A 14320-nucleotide genomic window follows, 5' to 3' on the forward strand; every position below is an offset into this window, starting at 1 on the left:
TGAATTAATTTACTATATTACTTGACTAGCTTTCTGGAGTTAATACTTCAGTAGGGCAGAGTAAGGGATGACATTGTAACTTATTTTATCATTCATTTGTATTTTTTGGCAATGCCATCTCGCTGTGCCTTGCTCATTCTACCAAGTAGATAAAACTTGTGCATATAGATTTAGATGCTTACTTTAGAAAATTGGAAGTATATGTGTAAATACTTTTCCTGCCCCAGCTTTGCCGCAGAATGCCTCTTGCAAATGCATGTAATCAAATTACACACCTACTGTCTTTTACATGCACTGTCCCCTAATTTTCAGAAGATTTATGCAGATAAACTGAGTTTTAAATGTAAATCCTTTTGAAAATCAACACCTTAAACGGTTTCATATTATGTAAACTTTTTAAATTTGTTAGCCTCTATTTCTGTTCATTCAGGTCGGCAACATGGCAATCAAACTACTTTAATAAAATAATGTGCAAAGAAAAACCTGAATATTGTGATGTTTCTTCTTTCATAGCCAAGAGTCACAAAAAAGGTAGTTCTTGTTTCTGCAATGAGGTCCAGGTTCAAAAGATTTGTACTGCTAACTTTGGGAGTTAGCTGGACAAATCTGGGGGTTGAAAATATTCCCCATACAAAACACATGTCCATTTTTTCTGGGCAAACACTTACCCACACTTTAACTGGACAGTGATGAATATTAGTATTCTCCAGCGAAAGTTAGCCTAGTCTGCTCGCATCAGATGCCTGTCCCAAAGTTATTGGGGTAATTTTACCTGTCCCAGATATATTCAGCAGCAAATTTATCTACATAAGTGCTGGGTAACTTTCCCTCTCACTGGTCTGCTGAATGTCTACCTCAGTATTTTAAAATTTTAACAAATATTTTAGCAACTTGACTATGAAAAGCCCGATTAACTAGCCTAAAATGTGGTTACTAATGATAGAGATGTTGATGCTCCATGTTACAACAGAGTTTCAGCCTGTGAAAATGATACTCAACATGCAGTAATAAAATAAAAGATTAACACATCTTTTGTTCTTTTCTATATACTTCCAGGCAACTATTCATTTACTACGATCAGAGGGAGCTCAATTGAATGAACATGCCATCCTTCCCAGAGATCAAAGCAGACATTCTGTAGGATATGTTCCAAAATATACTGAACAGAATCCTGAGTGGATAACTTACAGGTGATCTTTTGTAAAAATGGGAATGGGCTTGGCCCAGTGGCCCATGCCTCTATCATTACCACCTGGGTTTGATTCCAGGACCCAGCTTCTTATCTGGTTGTTGGGCTGGGGATGTTGTAGAGGCAGTTGTCATGCAATGGTGACTTTCTTAATGTACAGGCAGGTGAATCCAAAAGCAGTGAGTTATGCACCTCTACCAGCAGATGGAGATGGAGCAAAGCTGCCATCACAGTATATATACCCCTCCAGTGACATCAGCCTGCCAATATTCTCTGTCTCCAGCAGATGGTGGGCATGTACCTCCCTATTGGGCATTGCTTTAAAGTTTTGAAGGAGAAAAGAAGAGGAAAATTAATTCGCTCCGCTCTCCTGTGGTGATACAATATGGTCCCTCCCTCAGTTGAGAATTCCTGAGGTGATTTCTGTGGTCCCTCAGATGAGTACCTTGGTCTGGTAGTTGGTTTCTCAACTGGCATGGACTTAGCTGTAAAAAAAAATACAGCTGAAAGGCAAGCAGGTGCAGGAAGCCAAGTACAGCGGTGAAGGTCTGTGCCCTCTCCCCCCGCAGCAGGAGACCTACCTTATACTCAGCTGGGATGGGCTGAGCTCAAGTAAAGAGTATTGTAAAAAAAAAAAAAGAGAGGACACAGAGAAGGGGTGTTGAGTAGGGATTTGACCCCCCTCCCCCCGGTCTCCGTGTTCGACACACAATTCGACGGTCATTTCCGCCTCCGGTAGAGTTCTGGGAACGGGGGCAGCCTGGCAGGTTGAGCAGCCCTTGCGGCTAGGCCGTGCTCCAAAGCTGTGCTGGTTCACTACATGGTAGGCCGCAACGGCATTTTCATGTTGTTAGGTTTGTGGCATGTTGTGGACTCGTGGTCGAAGTGGTGATGACTCCTCCCATGGGGAGGGGACCCGTGGGGAACCACAACGATTGGCTAGACTCTAGTAAGCAGACACTGAGGAAAAAAAGCTTTATTATACTGCTGTTGATGAGTTGAATCTTGCCCAAGGAGCGGACAGTACTGTAATCCTGCGATATCACAGTAAGCTCGAACAGTCTCTGTAGATGTTGGTCTCACCCAGATGTAGCAAAGGTCCGGTAGTGTTCCGCAGTGCGGGATAGGCCATGAATCTGAAGGGTGGAATGAGGAGAGCTGGAGCGTAGCTATACTCACAGAGTAGCAGTGCTGATAACTTCCTTCAGTAATTGAATGAAGAAAGGGACACGCGGTCCAAGGTGCAGGATACCCTGAGCAGAATAGGCCCTCAAAGAGCAAGTACCTAGGAGCACCGAGGGTTCCTGAAAGAAAGCATATAGGACCCCCGAGGAGCGGGTGTCCTTAAGGGTTAGGTAGGTTAACCCCAGAGGGTGAGTAGAAGCAAGAGGCCCCCGAGGAGCGGGTACCCAGAGCTTCCGTTAGAGTGAGATACCCCGGATGATAGTGAGGAATCCAAGCGAGCAGCTTAGAAGCGTTCAGAGTAGCAAAACCGAAGTCCTTGTTAACTCATTGAATTGGAGTGGAGCAGAGGTTTAAATACCCAGAGGAACTGACGTCATGCGGTGGGGCCGCCCCGAGGTTCCCGCCATGACGTATACAAAAACGTAGGCAGCGTTCGCGCGCGCGTGCCCTAGGAGGCTGTTAATTCTAAAGAAGCCACTGCAGCAGTATGTAATATGAAACTTTAATTAGAGAAAGACAGGGACAAAGGGGACAGAGACAGGGACAGGGACCAGAACAAAGCACGAGGAAATAGTTTGTTCCAGGGAGTAACAGGTCTATACAATGGTATAATCACCCAGTCACCCAATTTTTACAGCAATGTATATAACATTATATATCCTTCATACTGACCAATCAGAGCATATTCAGAGTGTTGTTTCTAGATAAGTGCAATACATCTGATTTGAGAATATATTAGACCAATTAGCAAATGGGTCTGGGGTGTTGGCTGGCTGCATTCCAGCTCGTAGTCAGAGTCCTCTGCTTTGTCTAAAACTAGTATACAGCAGAAAGAAGTATCACAGAAAAACAGTGCATACATACAGGCCTCAGGAAGAAGCATGGCGAACGGGGACGCCCATGCTGGCTCGGAGATGCCGATGGTTTTGGCAAACAGCAGCGGAGGCAGCCATCCTTCCCATGGAGGAGGAAAAGGGTAGAAGAGAGGTGAGGCAGAGCGGTCGCAGCCACCTGAGACCGACGGACACAACAGTACCTCCCCTTCAAAGGACCCCCTCCAGGACCTCTTCCTGGTGGTCTGGGTTTTCAAGGGTGTGCGAGATAGAATTGACATACCTGTCTTTATCCATGATGTTGGCCAAAGGCTCTCATGAGTTTTCTTCCCGTCCATAACCCTCCCAGGAGATGAGGTATTCCCACGTCTTGCCTCTCTTACGGACATCCAAGATATCATCTGCAGTATATTCAATATCGTCCTCCGTGTCCAGGTTAGTGGGTTCTGGGGTCTTCTTAGCGAACTCTGAGAGCATCAAGGGTTTTAACAGAGAGACATGGAAAGTGTTATGTATTCTCATTGATGGGGGTGGTCTCAAACTATACATCAGATTTCCCAGGCGCCGAAGAATAGCAAAGGGTCCTACATAGCGAGGTGCAACATGTGCTGAAGGTAGTTTAAGATGGAGGAACTTGGTACTCAGCCAGACTTTATCTCCAGGTTGAAACTGAGGCGCCTCTCAATGGTGAGCATCGTAGATCTTTTTTGCTTTTTGTCCTGCTTTAAGGAGCAGATCCTTCATTTGCTTCCAAAGCTGAGATAACTCTGCTGCAGCGGCCTGTGCGGCAGGAGAAGCCACTGATAAGGGAATTGGCAGAGGAGGAAGCGGTTGTCGTCCATAGATGAGCTGGAAGGGAGAAGACCCCGTAGATGTAGCAGGATGTGAGTTGATAGCAAACTCTGCCCAAGGCAGCAGTTCTGCCCAGGCACTCTGTCTTGAATTAACGTAGGACAGTAGAAATTGTTCATTCTTTCAGTCTGTCCATTAGACTGAGGGTGGTAAGCGGAGGTCACGTCTAAGGAGATGTCAAACTTTTGACATAGGGCTCTCCAGAACTTAGCAGTGAATTGTACTCCTCTGTCGGACAGAATATGCTTTGGCATTCCATGAAGACTGAAGATATGTTTGATGAAGAGTCTCGCTAACTCCACAGCTGAGGGTAATCCTGGTAAGGCTACAAAATGTGCTATCTTGGAGAATCGATCAACGGTGACCCAAATGGTATTGTTCCCATTTGAGAGTGGTAAATCTACCACAAAATCGGTTGTTATATGTGTTCAAGGTTCATCTGGCGCTGGCAGGGGTTGAAGCAGACCCCAAGGACGTCCGGCTGGCGGCTTTTGCTTGGCGCAGACAGCTCAGGAACCCACATAAGCTTGTACATACTTTTTCATGGTTGGCCAACAGTAATACCTCTGTAACATGGCCAAAGTACAACTCTGACCAGGATGGCCGGCCAGGTGGAAATTGTGCGCCCACTTCAACAGTTTCTTCCTTTGACTTCTAGCCACCACCATCTTCCCGGCGGGTACAACATGAGTGGCTGCAAGAATCACCTTCCCGGGATGTCAGGCGCATCCTGAGGGGAGAAGGATCATGACAGGACATCAGTCCGGTGTTCATCTCTCCCGGTCGGTATTTCAAAAGGAAATCGAATCTGTTAAAGAACAGTGACCATCTTGCTTGATGGTGATTGAGTCATTGTGCATGTCTGAGGTACTTCAAGTTCTTTTGATCGGTGTACACTACTATCTGATTTTGTGCGCCCTCCAGCCAAGGATGCCACTCCTCAAAGGCTAGCTTCATTGCGAGTAACTCTTTGTCTCCAATTCCGTAATTTCTTTCGGCGGGTGAGAATCGCCTTGAGAAGAAGGAGCAGGGATGGAGCACATTGGATTCACTGTACTGGCTTAAAACCGCTCCCACGCCGACGTCCGATGCGTCAAACTCGACAATGAATAGGCGGTGTGGATCTGGATGGCGGAGGCATGGCTTCTTTGATGGGGAAATTCCTCTGGGATTGGTGCCCATATAGAACTATGTTGAGGTTCTTTCATAGAGATGTTACTAGCTCTGATTTCCCAGACATTGAAGATTCCGGGGGTACCTGGGGCTGACTCTGTCTGAGCCAAAGAAGGATCCTATTTTGATTTCCTTGCATAAAGCCTCATACTTCTTCCCTATTATGAGAGCCATTTGAGAATTTATTTATCTTGAATGGGGCACACCCAGAAGCTAATTTTAAAGGAGAATGAGTCTTGGATGGACTGTACACCTTGGATCCAGATGCGAGAGAACGTTTATGTTTTCCAAAGTTGGATGCGCTTGTGTGTACTGCTGCCAAGCGGCAACTCTTCCTGTAGAAGGGGGAGCGGCCTTGAAGGATGCTCAGGATAGGAGAATTGAGGCTATCCTCAAGCAGGCCTTTGAAGCAATGGCAATGAATTTGCAGATAGCTTCCTGTTGTTCCCTAGTGACTTGCTCTTGTTTATTGCTCTCTCAGGAGGTTGATGAATCTAGTGTAAATTCCAGGGCAGTGATGGAACCAGCAGCCACCTTTTTGGCAGAAGCGGGCTGTGATTTGGTCTGCACTTTGGCAAGAGAGATGGCTTCAGTAACAGCAGCTAGGCCGATATAACCTTGAAGTCTAATCTTACGAAGCTGCCCTTTAAAGGCACACTCTTATTTGGGAGTAAGCTGGAGAAAATGGCCAGTAAGTGGGGTGAGTCCCCGATTCCTTTTTTACCAAAAGATAAGAAACAGGCACTGCAATCCTTCAGCACAAGAGGTCATATTAGAGGGTTCAGGTGTTTTCAACCCTACAGAGGAGCAACTTATCACAGGACTCGACCCTTAGGTAGATCTCAGTCTTTCGTCCTAGGCAACCCAGACAGGGCGCAGGCTCAGGTAGTGGAACACCCTCAGTCTCACAATGAAGGTGTATCAACCCTCTCTTCAGGATATGGAGATAGATGACCTCCAATCTCATTTTTTATCGCAGGTGGGCCGAGATCATGACAGACCAGTGGGGTGCTGGAGGTGATAAGAGATGGCTATGCGCTGGAGTTTTGCAGTGTTTCTCGGGACATGTTCATGGTGTCTCCCTGAAACTCTCCTCAGAAGAGACAGGCCATGGAAGTTACTTTGTCAAGCCTCCTCAGTCTGAGGGCTGTGGTTCCAGTACCCACATCTCAAGTAAATATGGGCCAATATTCCATTTATTTTGTGGTGCCCAAGAAGGAGGATCCTTTTGTCCTATCCTGGATCTCAAAGGAGTCAACCGTTAGTTGCCTTTGACTCATTTTCTCATGGAAACCTTGTGCTCGATGATAACGTTGGTGCAGTCGGGGAAGTTCCTGATGTCTCTGGATTTCTCTGAGGCGTACCTGCATATTCCCATCCGACTAGATCATCAATGATTTCTGGATTTCGTGGTTTTGAGACGTCATTATCAGTTTTGAGTGCTACCTTTTGGTTTGGCCACCATGCCCAGAACTTTTTCCAAGGTTATGGTGGTGGTGGCAGCGGAGTTAAGAAAAGATGGGAACCGGGTACAAACATAATTGGATGATTGGCTGATTCTGGCCAAGAGTCTGGAATCGAACTTCTGGGTTTCACGCAAGGTGACCTCCTTGTTGCAGGAGCTAGGTTGGGTCATGAACTTGGCCAAGAGTAATCTTCAGCCATCACAGTCACTAGAGTATCTTGGTGTTCTGTTTGACACAAAACGGGCAGGGTGTTCCTGCCGGAGGGCTGTATTCAGAAGTTGATGATGCAGGAGCGTCTATTGACGAACACAATACGCCCAATGCGTGGTCCTATCTTCAGGTTCTTGGATTGATGGTGGCAACCCTGGAGGTGGTGCCATGGGCGAGGGTGCATGTGCATCCTCTTCAGTGCACTCTGCTGCCTCTTTGGAGGCCACAGTCTCAAGACTATTCGATTCGGCTCCACCTGCTGATGGAGGTTTGCTCTCAGCTACAGTGGTAGTTAAAAACGGATCTTCTAAGAAAGGGGATTTCCCTAAGATCACCGGACTGGCTACTACTCATGACAGAAGTAAACCTCCAGGGTTGGGGAGCAAGCTGACAGCGGAAGGGCGCTGGAGTGCAGAAGAGTCTCTCTGGAACATCAATCAGCTGGTAGCCCGTGTGGTCTGGTTGACATGCTTGCATTCGGTGGCTGGTTGCAGGGTCGAGTGGTCCGGATAATGTCGTACAATGCAATGACAGAGGCCTACATCAATCGGCAGGGAGGAACCAAGACTCAGCAAGTGTCACAGGAAATAGATCAACTTATGGAATGGGTGGAAGTGCATCTTTAAGAGATCTCAGCCTCGCACTTTGCAGAAAAAGACAATGTAAGAGCAGACTTTCACAACAAACAGAGTCTGGATCCAGGAGAATGGGAATTGTCAGATGAGGCATTTCAGCTAATGATGGATCACTGGGGCCTTCTGTTTCTGGACCTGCTGGTGACTTCTCACAGTGCAAAGGTTCCTCAGTTCTTCAGTTACAGGAGGGATCCAAATTCATTGGGCATCGATGCTCTCATGCAGGAGTGGCCGGAAGGCAAGCTACTGTAAATTTTTCCCCTGTGGTACATGTTGGGCAGAATAGTTTGGAAGATTGAGAGTCACAGGGAGATGGTACCAGATTGGCCTAGGAGACTGTGGTATGCAGATCTGTGAAGGCTTCTGGTGGACCCCCCTTTCCAATTTTTGGCACACAGGAATCTGCTACAGCAGGGGCCTGTTTTTACAAAGATCTGAATCTATTTTGTCTTACAGTGGCCTTTGAGAGGGCTCAGTTGCTGACGCATGGATATTCTGCTGCGGTGATTGCCACCTTGCTACAAGCAAGAAAGTTCTCCACTTCCTTAGCCTATGTACGGGTTTGGTGAGTGTTTGAGGCTTGGTGTAAAGATTGAGGGATTCTTCATTGTTTGGTTAAGATTCCACTCATTTTGGAATTCTTGCAGGATGGATTGAGTAAAGGGCTGGCCCTTATTTCCTTGAAGGTTCAGATGACAGCTTGTGCCTGTTTCTGAAGTCAGGTTAATGGTGGGCCCTTATCAGCTCATTCAGATGTGGTCCGTTTCTTGAAAGGAGTGAAGCATCTTCGTCCTCCCTTGTGGTTACCGATGCCCTTGTAGAGTCTTAATCTAGTTTTGGATTTTTTAGTGGGCCCTACCTTTCGACTATTGCGCACCCTTTCCCTGAGGTTACAGAACTTGAAAGCGTGTTTCTTGTGGCATTTAGTTCTGTGTTGAGTATCTGAACTATAGGCCTTGTCTTGCCAGGAGCCATTTCTACGGGTGACTCCAGGGGCAATACAGCTGCATACTGTTCCTTCCTTTTTACCAAAAGTGGTTTCGTATTTTCACTTGAACCAGTCCATTTCCATGCCATCTCTGGACAGGATGAAAGATACAGAGGAATATCGCCTGTTACAGGCTTTGGATGTCAAAAGGCACCCTCTAGCCATGGGCACCATTCTTCGAGGGCCAATTTTATGGCCAGTAACTCGCAATCTCCTATGCTGTAATTCTGCTCCACGGATGAAAATTTAAGGGAGTAGAATGAGCATGGGACTGTAGTGCCGGAAGCAGTAAATTGGCTCAGGACCGCCCCAGCTCCAATAGAGAGGCATCCACTTCCACTTGAAATGGACGGTTTGGGTCAGGATGATGTAGACAAGACCCCGCCTGGAAAGCTTCTTTGAGGTGGTGGAAGGCTGTGACTGCCTCAAGAGTCCAATTTCGAGTATCTTGACCCTTACGTATTAGGGTTGTCAAAGGGGCAGCTAGAGTAGAGTAATGTGGAATAAAATGACAGTAGTAGTTCAGGAACCTCAGGAAGCGCTGAAGAGCTTTAAGACCCACTGGCTGTGGCCAACCTCAGATTCCCTTTAACTTAGCCGGGTCCATGGAAAATCCTCATTGGGAGATAATATATCCGAGGAAAGGCAGGCTGGTTTTCTCGAACAAGCATTTTTCCAATTTTGCAAACAAATGGTTCTCGCGAAGGCGTTGGAGGACGATACGGACATCAGTGCGATGTGTGGCCAGGTCTTTAGAAAAGACAAGGATATCGTCCAAGTAGGCCACAACCTTGGTTTACAGTAAATCTCTGAAAATTTCATTCATCATTTGTTGGAAAACTGCGGGCGCGTTACAGAGGCTGAAAGGCATCACCAGGTATTCATAATGCCCGACCCGGGATTTAAGGGCAGTCTTCCAAATTTCATCGGGACGGATTTGTACCAGGTTATACGCCCCACGTAGATCCAATTTTGTGAATATAGAAGCTCCCTGAAGACTATCAAATAATTCTGAGATTAGTGGCAGAGGATACTTGTCTTTGCGGGTGATGGTGTTTAGGCCATGGTAGGCAATACACAGCCTAAGTGACCCATCTTTCTTGGTCACAAAAAAGAATCCCACCCCAGCAGGAGAAGTGGAGGGGTGGATGAATCCCTTCGCAAGTTTTTCTTGGAATTACTCCGTAATGGCCCTCGTCTTGGGAAGAGACAAAGGGTAGGTACGTCCTCAAGGAGGCATGGTGCCTGGAAGAAGATCAATAGGACAATCAAACCTCCGTAGAGGCGGAAGAAAGTCTGCTTTTTGCTTAGAAAACACATTCTCAAAATCTGCATAAGGAGCGGGTATACCAGAAGAGGTGACAGCCAAAGGAACCACGGATGGCGGTACTATTTTCTGAAGACTGGACTAGTGGCAGGCAGGACCCCACTCCACCAGTTGCAATGACCCCCAATTAAATTGGGGAGAATGCTTTTGTAGCCAGGGGAATCCAAGGACTACCGGATGGATGGATTTCTACAATACTAGCAGTTCAAGTTCTTCTGTATGTAAAACGCCAGTGCGCAGCTGGACAGGTTCAGTTGTAAGGGAGATTCAGCCGAGTAATGTTTCTCCATAAATAGATGCTATACACAAGGAAGTCTCTAGCGAATGGGTCTTTATACCCAGGAGCTGGACAAGATCCTTGAGAATGAAATTACCTCCTGCTCCGGAATCCACCAGAGCAAGTACTGGAAAGGACCTGGAATCCCAGATCAAAGTAACCGGTACAGATAACAGGGGCCAGAGAAGTTGCGCCCAAGTTCAGGACACCTACTGAACTTAGGCCGGGAAGTTTCCCAGACAGATAGGACAGGTCTGAAGATGGTGGCCAGGTGCCAAGCAATACAGACAAAAGACCGGTTTGTCTCCGCCGGAGGTGCTCTTCCGGTGGCAGCCGCCCATGGCCCAACTGCATGGGCTTTTCCATCATAGCCACAGTAGTGACTCTGCTTGAGGCAGGGTTGATGGTCAGTGGCGAATGGGATCGAACCTGAGAAGGCTTCTTGGGCATCCGACTCTCCCGGTGACGCTCTTGGAGATGGTGGTCGATTCACCGCGGGTTGAGCCTTTGGATGCTGGCGTTGGCAGGACTTAGGTGGGCCTCACTATATAGTGACATGAGAAGTTGGTTCAGCCCAGAGACAGCAGGCAAGAGATGGTACAGTTCTAATCGGGACTGGATAATGTCCTGGAAACTTGGGTGCCAGTGGAAAGAAGGCAGACAGGGCGCTTGAGCAAAAGTAGGCTGAAGCCTAATAAATCCACATCCAGGAAGTAGACAGAAGAGGCGTCCAAGGGTAGGCTTGGGTCAGGGCTGGCGGCAATCCAGAGGCATTGGCAAGCAAGGCTGAGGTCTGATCACGGAGATGGTCAAAAGCGTAGTCAAGCAAAGCTGAGGTCTGATCACGGAGGTAGTCAATAGTGTAGTCGGACGAAGTAAAGGTCAGGGTCTGGAGATAAGCAATACGTAGTCGGACAAGCAGAGGTCTGGGTCTGGAGATAGGCTGGAGCGTAGTCAGGTGAAGCAGAGGTCTGGGTCTGGAGATAAGCTGGAGAGTAGTCAGGCGAAGCGGAGGTCTGGGTCTGGAGATAGGCTGGAGCGTAGTCAGGTGAAGCAGAGGTCTGGGTCTGGAGATAAGCTGGAGAGTAGTCAGGCGAAGCGGAGGTCTGCGTCTGGAGATAGGTTGTAGCGTAGTCAGGCAAAGCAGAGTCAAAGTCCGTGTAGTCAATATGAGGCATAAGCAGGACAGGAACAAGGAAACAGGAATGCAGGATAGAGACGAATCTCTTAGTAGCAACAAGTACTCAACTAGCGAGGAGAACTGTTGCAAAGGCAATGCTATGGAGGGAGCCTGAGCTTAAATACTGTGAACAGTTTGACGTCATCATCCGGGGGCCGCGGCCAGTTTCCCACCATGGTCCCTTCATAAGGATCAGCGATGTGCGCTCGCACGCCTGGGGAGGGGTGCGGCGCGAGTGGTGGCGTCTCTCCGCGGGCCACATGGAGAAGCCCAACAAGCAGTGGCATCAGGACCGGGAATGCTTGGGACTGTGGCAGGGCCAGAGGCACCGGGGCAGACCCAAGGATGGAGCTAGCAACCCACCACCGCTAGCGAGGAGGAACCAGAGGCTGGAGTCCCTGTGGAAAGGTGAGAGGGCCGTGCTGTGAGTCTGCCGCGGACGGCATTCATAACAGAGGTTTGAACTTCTTTCTCTTGTTTTTATTTTTGCCTGCCTTGTTGCCTCACTGCCTTGGCAGCCCCTCAATAGCATTTTTAAGTGCTACAAAAAAAAAAGTAAGGAAAAGCTGTCTAAAATATAGTTATGGTGTCTGAAGAAAGGCCTAAGAAGAATCAGTCATCAGTGGTTTGAAGATTTCCATTTTGGGGTACCAAATGTGTATTATGTTTGCCCACAAGGTTTGTTACATGTGCATGGCCCTGACCATAATATGACAAATTACTATAACTTTGGTTATATGACCCCTCCCTCCTAGGGCTCAACTCTGTTGGGCCTGGAAGATATAGAATCTCCAAAGAGCAATTACAAGTAAGCACCAAGATGAATCCAGATACTGGAGCTGATCTTTATCCCGAAGTAGAATGCGCTTGAAGTTGTGTCACACCGAGTCAAGCAAGGGCTCCTAACATTGCTATTCAATGGCTATGGCTACCTGCTCCCCCCCCCCCCCCCCCCCATCTCCTTGTGAACTGGGTTCCAGATCTGCTTCAGTCCTGGAATCAAGCAAAGTGCAGAAGCAACCTGTGCCAGAATAGGCACAGAAGAAGGTGCCTAAGCAAGGCCATCTCCAGTATCTGACCACCAGAGCCATGTCAGCTTCGGCCTACCTTTGCTCGAGCACCCTTTGTCTGCCTTTGTTCCATTGGTGCCCGAGTTTCCAGGACATTATCCAGTCCAGAGTAGAACTGTACCATCTCTCGCCTGCTGTCTCTGGGCTGAACCCACTTCTCCAGCAACTATACACAGAGCCCCACCTAAGTCCTGCCGGCCCCGGCACCCAAAGGCTCAACCCATGGGGAACGAGGGCTGGTATAGGTGAAGCTCCAGTGGTCTCTGCCTTTCATCCCATTCACCTGCTGATGGTGGGGACCCATAGGTCCTTACCTACGGGTTGTGTCAACCGCACCTCAGCCCAAGGGTCCACCTCCGACACAACTAGATTAAGGCTTCATCTCCTCTGCTTCTCTTCGTTAGATAACCGGGACCTCCCAAGCTGCATGGATTTTTCGGGAGTTGCAGCCCGAGTGGTTCCGTAGGCAGAACGACCAACAGGCACTGGATCCTGGGAACCAGTTTCAGGTGCTGTAAGGTCTCCTTTTTTCTTGTATGCTCCTGAAGTGAATATCAATCTTGATAGCCAGAGCGATGAGATTTTCCAGTCCAGAAGGTATATCCCATCCTGTGAGCTGATCCTTGATACATTCATCTAGACTTGCTCAAAGATCACCGTGATACTCTCCTCATTTCAGTACAGTTTGTATACTAGGGATCGAAATAGGATGGCATAGTTGCTGGTGGACATGGCCCCCTGCTTGAGCTGCAGGAGTTCTGAGGCTGCCGATGCTGAGCGTCCAAGTTCATCGAAGATACTCCTGAACTGGGTGAGGAATTCAGCGAGCTTCCCCATGAGGGAGTCATTCTGTTCCTGTTATGTTTCAGGAAGGATGTGAACCCCTGGGCTAAGATGGGCGATGACTCCGCCCACAGGGAGGAGCCCTGTGAGCCTCATCGTCAGCAGGCGTAGTCTCGGTGGTGTGGCACACAGCTAGAAGAGTAGACTGTCCACAGTATTAGCAATATGGAAATATAGTCCCGAGCAGTGAGGATTGCCCAGAATGAGCAGGGTGGAGAAGATCCAGTAGTGGCCTGCAGGTCGGGGTACGCCGTGGATCCCCTCTGCTGAACTTAGGTACCTCAGGATACAGATCCAGTAGTGGCCCACGGAGCAGGGTTTGCCATGGAAGTCTGTACAGTAGATGTTGGTAGTGATGCCGAGACCCAGAATACTGTAGAGCAGTGGTGATGCAGGCTCTTTACTGAAGACAGGCAGTAGTGGCCCTAGATTTGGGGTACGCCGCATAGAGTCCTCAGAGTAGACAGAATCAAAGGTGTCAGAAAGTACTCACAGTAAATGAATCCTGGAGCAAGGTAAGATCTGAGAAGCAAATCCAGTAGCAGCCAGGCAAGAAGGCCCTTCGAGGAGCGGATAGTTGAGAATGCAGGGGAGCGTTCAATAGCAAAGGCTGCAACAGGAACAGAAGTTCAAGAAGTGCAGAGTACAGCAAGACGGAACTCCTTGCTAACTCAAAGATGGAAAGGGCAGGTTCGCTTAAATACGCTGCAGGGTAGACGTCATCGGGTGGGGACGCCCCCGAGGTTCCCGCCATGACGTATTCAAATACGGACCTTGTGCATGCGTGCCTAGGTAACTCCGGGTTCAAGATGGCGACTGGCAGCACCCAAGCTGTCCCGGGGATGCCAGAGAGGTCGGTGTGTACAGGCCTAGGCTGCCATTCTTCCCAGACTTGAAGGAGCAGGAAAAAAAGAGGTGAGCATGAGCGGTCGCAGCCGTCTGCAACCAAAAGGCTTAACAGTTCCCATAGAGTTGAGGCTCAGGATAAAGCAGAGTCAGATAATAAAGACAAGATGAAGATGATCTACATACTGATGGGAAGCTGGGGGCTTGCAACTCAAAGTACATGAGGCATTGATTTAAAAAGCCCCT

The 14320-nt window shown here is 48.2% G+C and overlaps 1 protein-coding gene across 2 annotated transcripts in view; it reads left to right on the plus strand.

Annotated features, from left to right (window-relative positions):
• Window positions 1-14320, plus strand: part of CFAP46 (cilia and flagella associated protein 46) — an 831934-nt gene that overhangs the window by 218790 nt on the left and 598824 nt on the right. For both annotated transcript variants that reach the window (XM_029609979.1, XM_029609980.1), the window contains exon 18: window positions 1057-1190. In XM_029609979.1, coding sequence (XP_029465839.1) covers window positions 1057-1190 — 134 coding nt within the window. The remainder of the gene's footprint in view (window positions 1-1056; window positions 1191-14320) is intronic.

Source organism: Rhinatrema bivittatum, chromosome 7 (genome assembly GCF_901001135.1).
Source record: "Rhinatrema bivittatum chromosome 7, aRhiBiv1.1, whole genome shotgun sequence".
In the NCBI taxonomy this organism is placed as follows: domain Eukaryota; kingdom Metazoa; phylum Chordata; class Amphibia; order Gymnophiona; family Rhinatrematidae; genus Rhinatrema; species Rhinatrema bivittatum.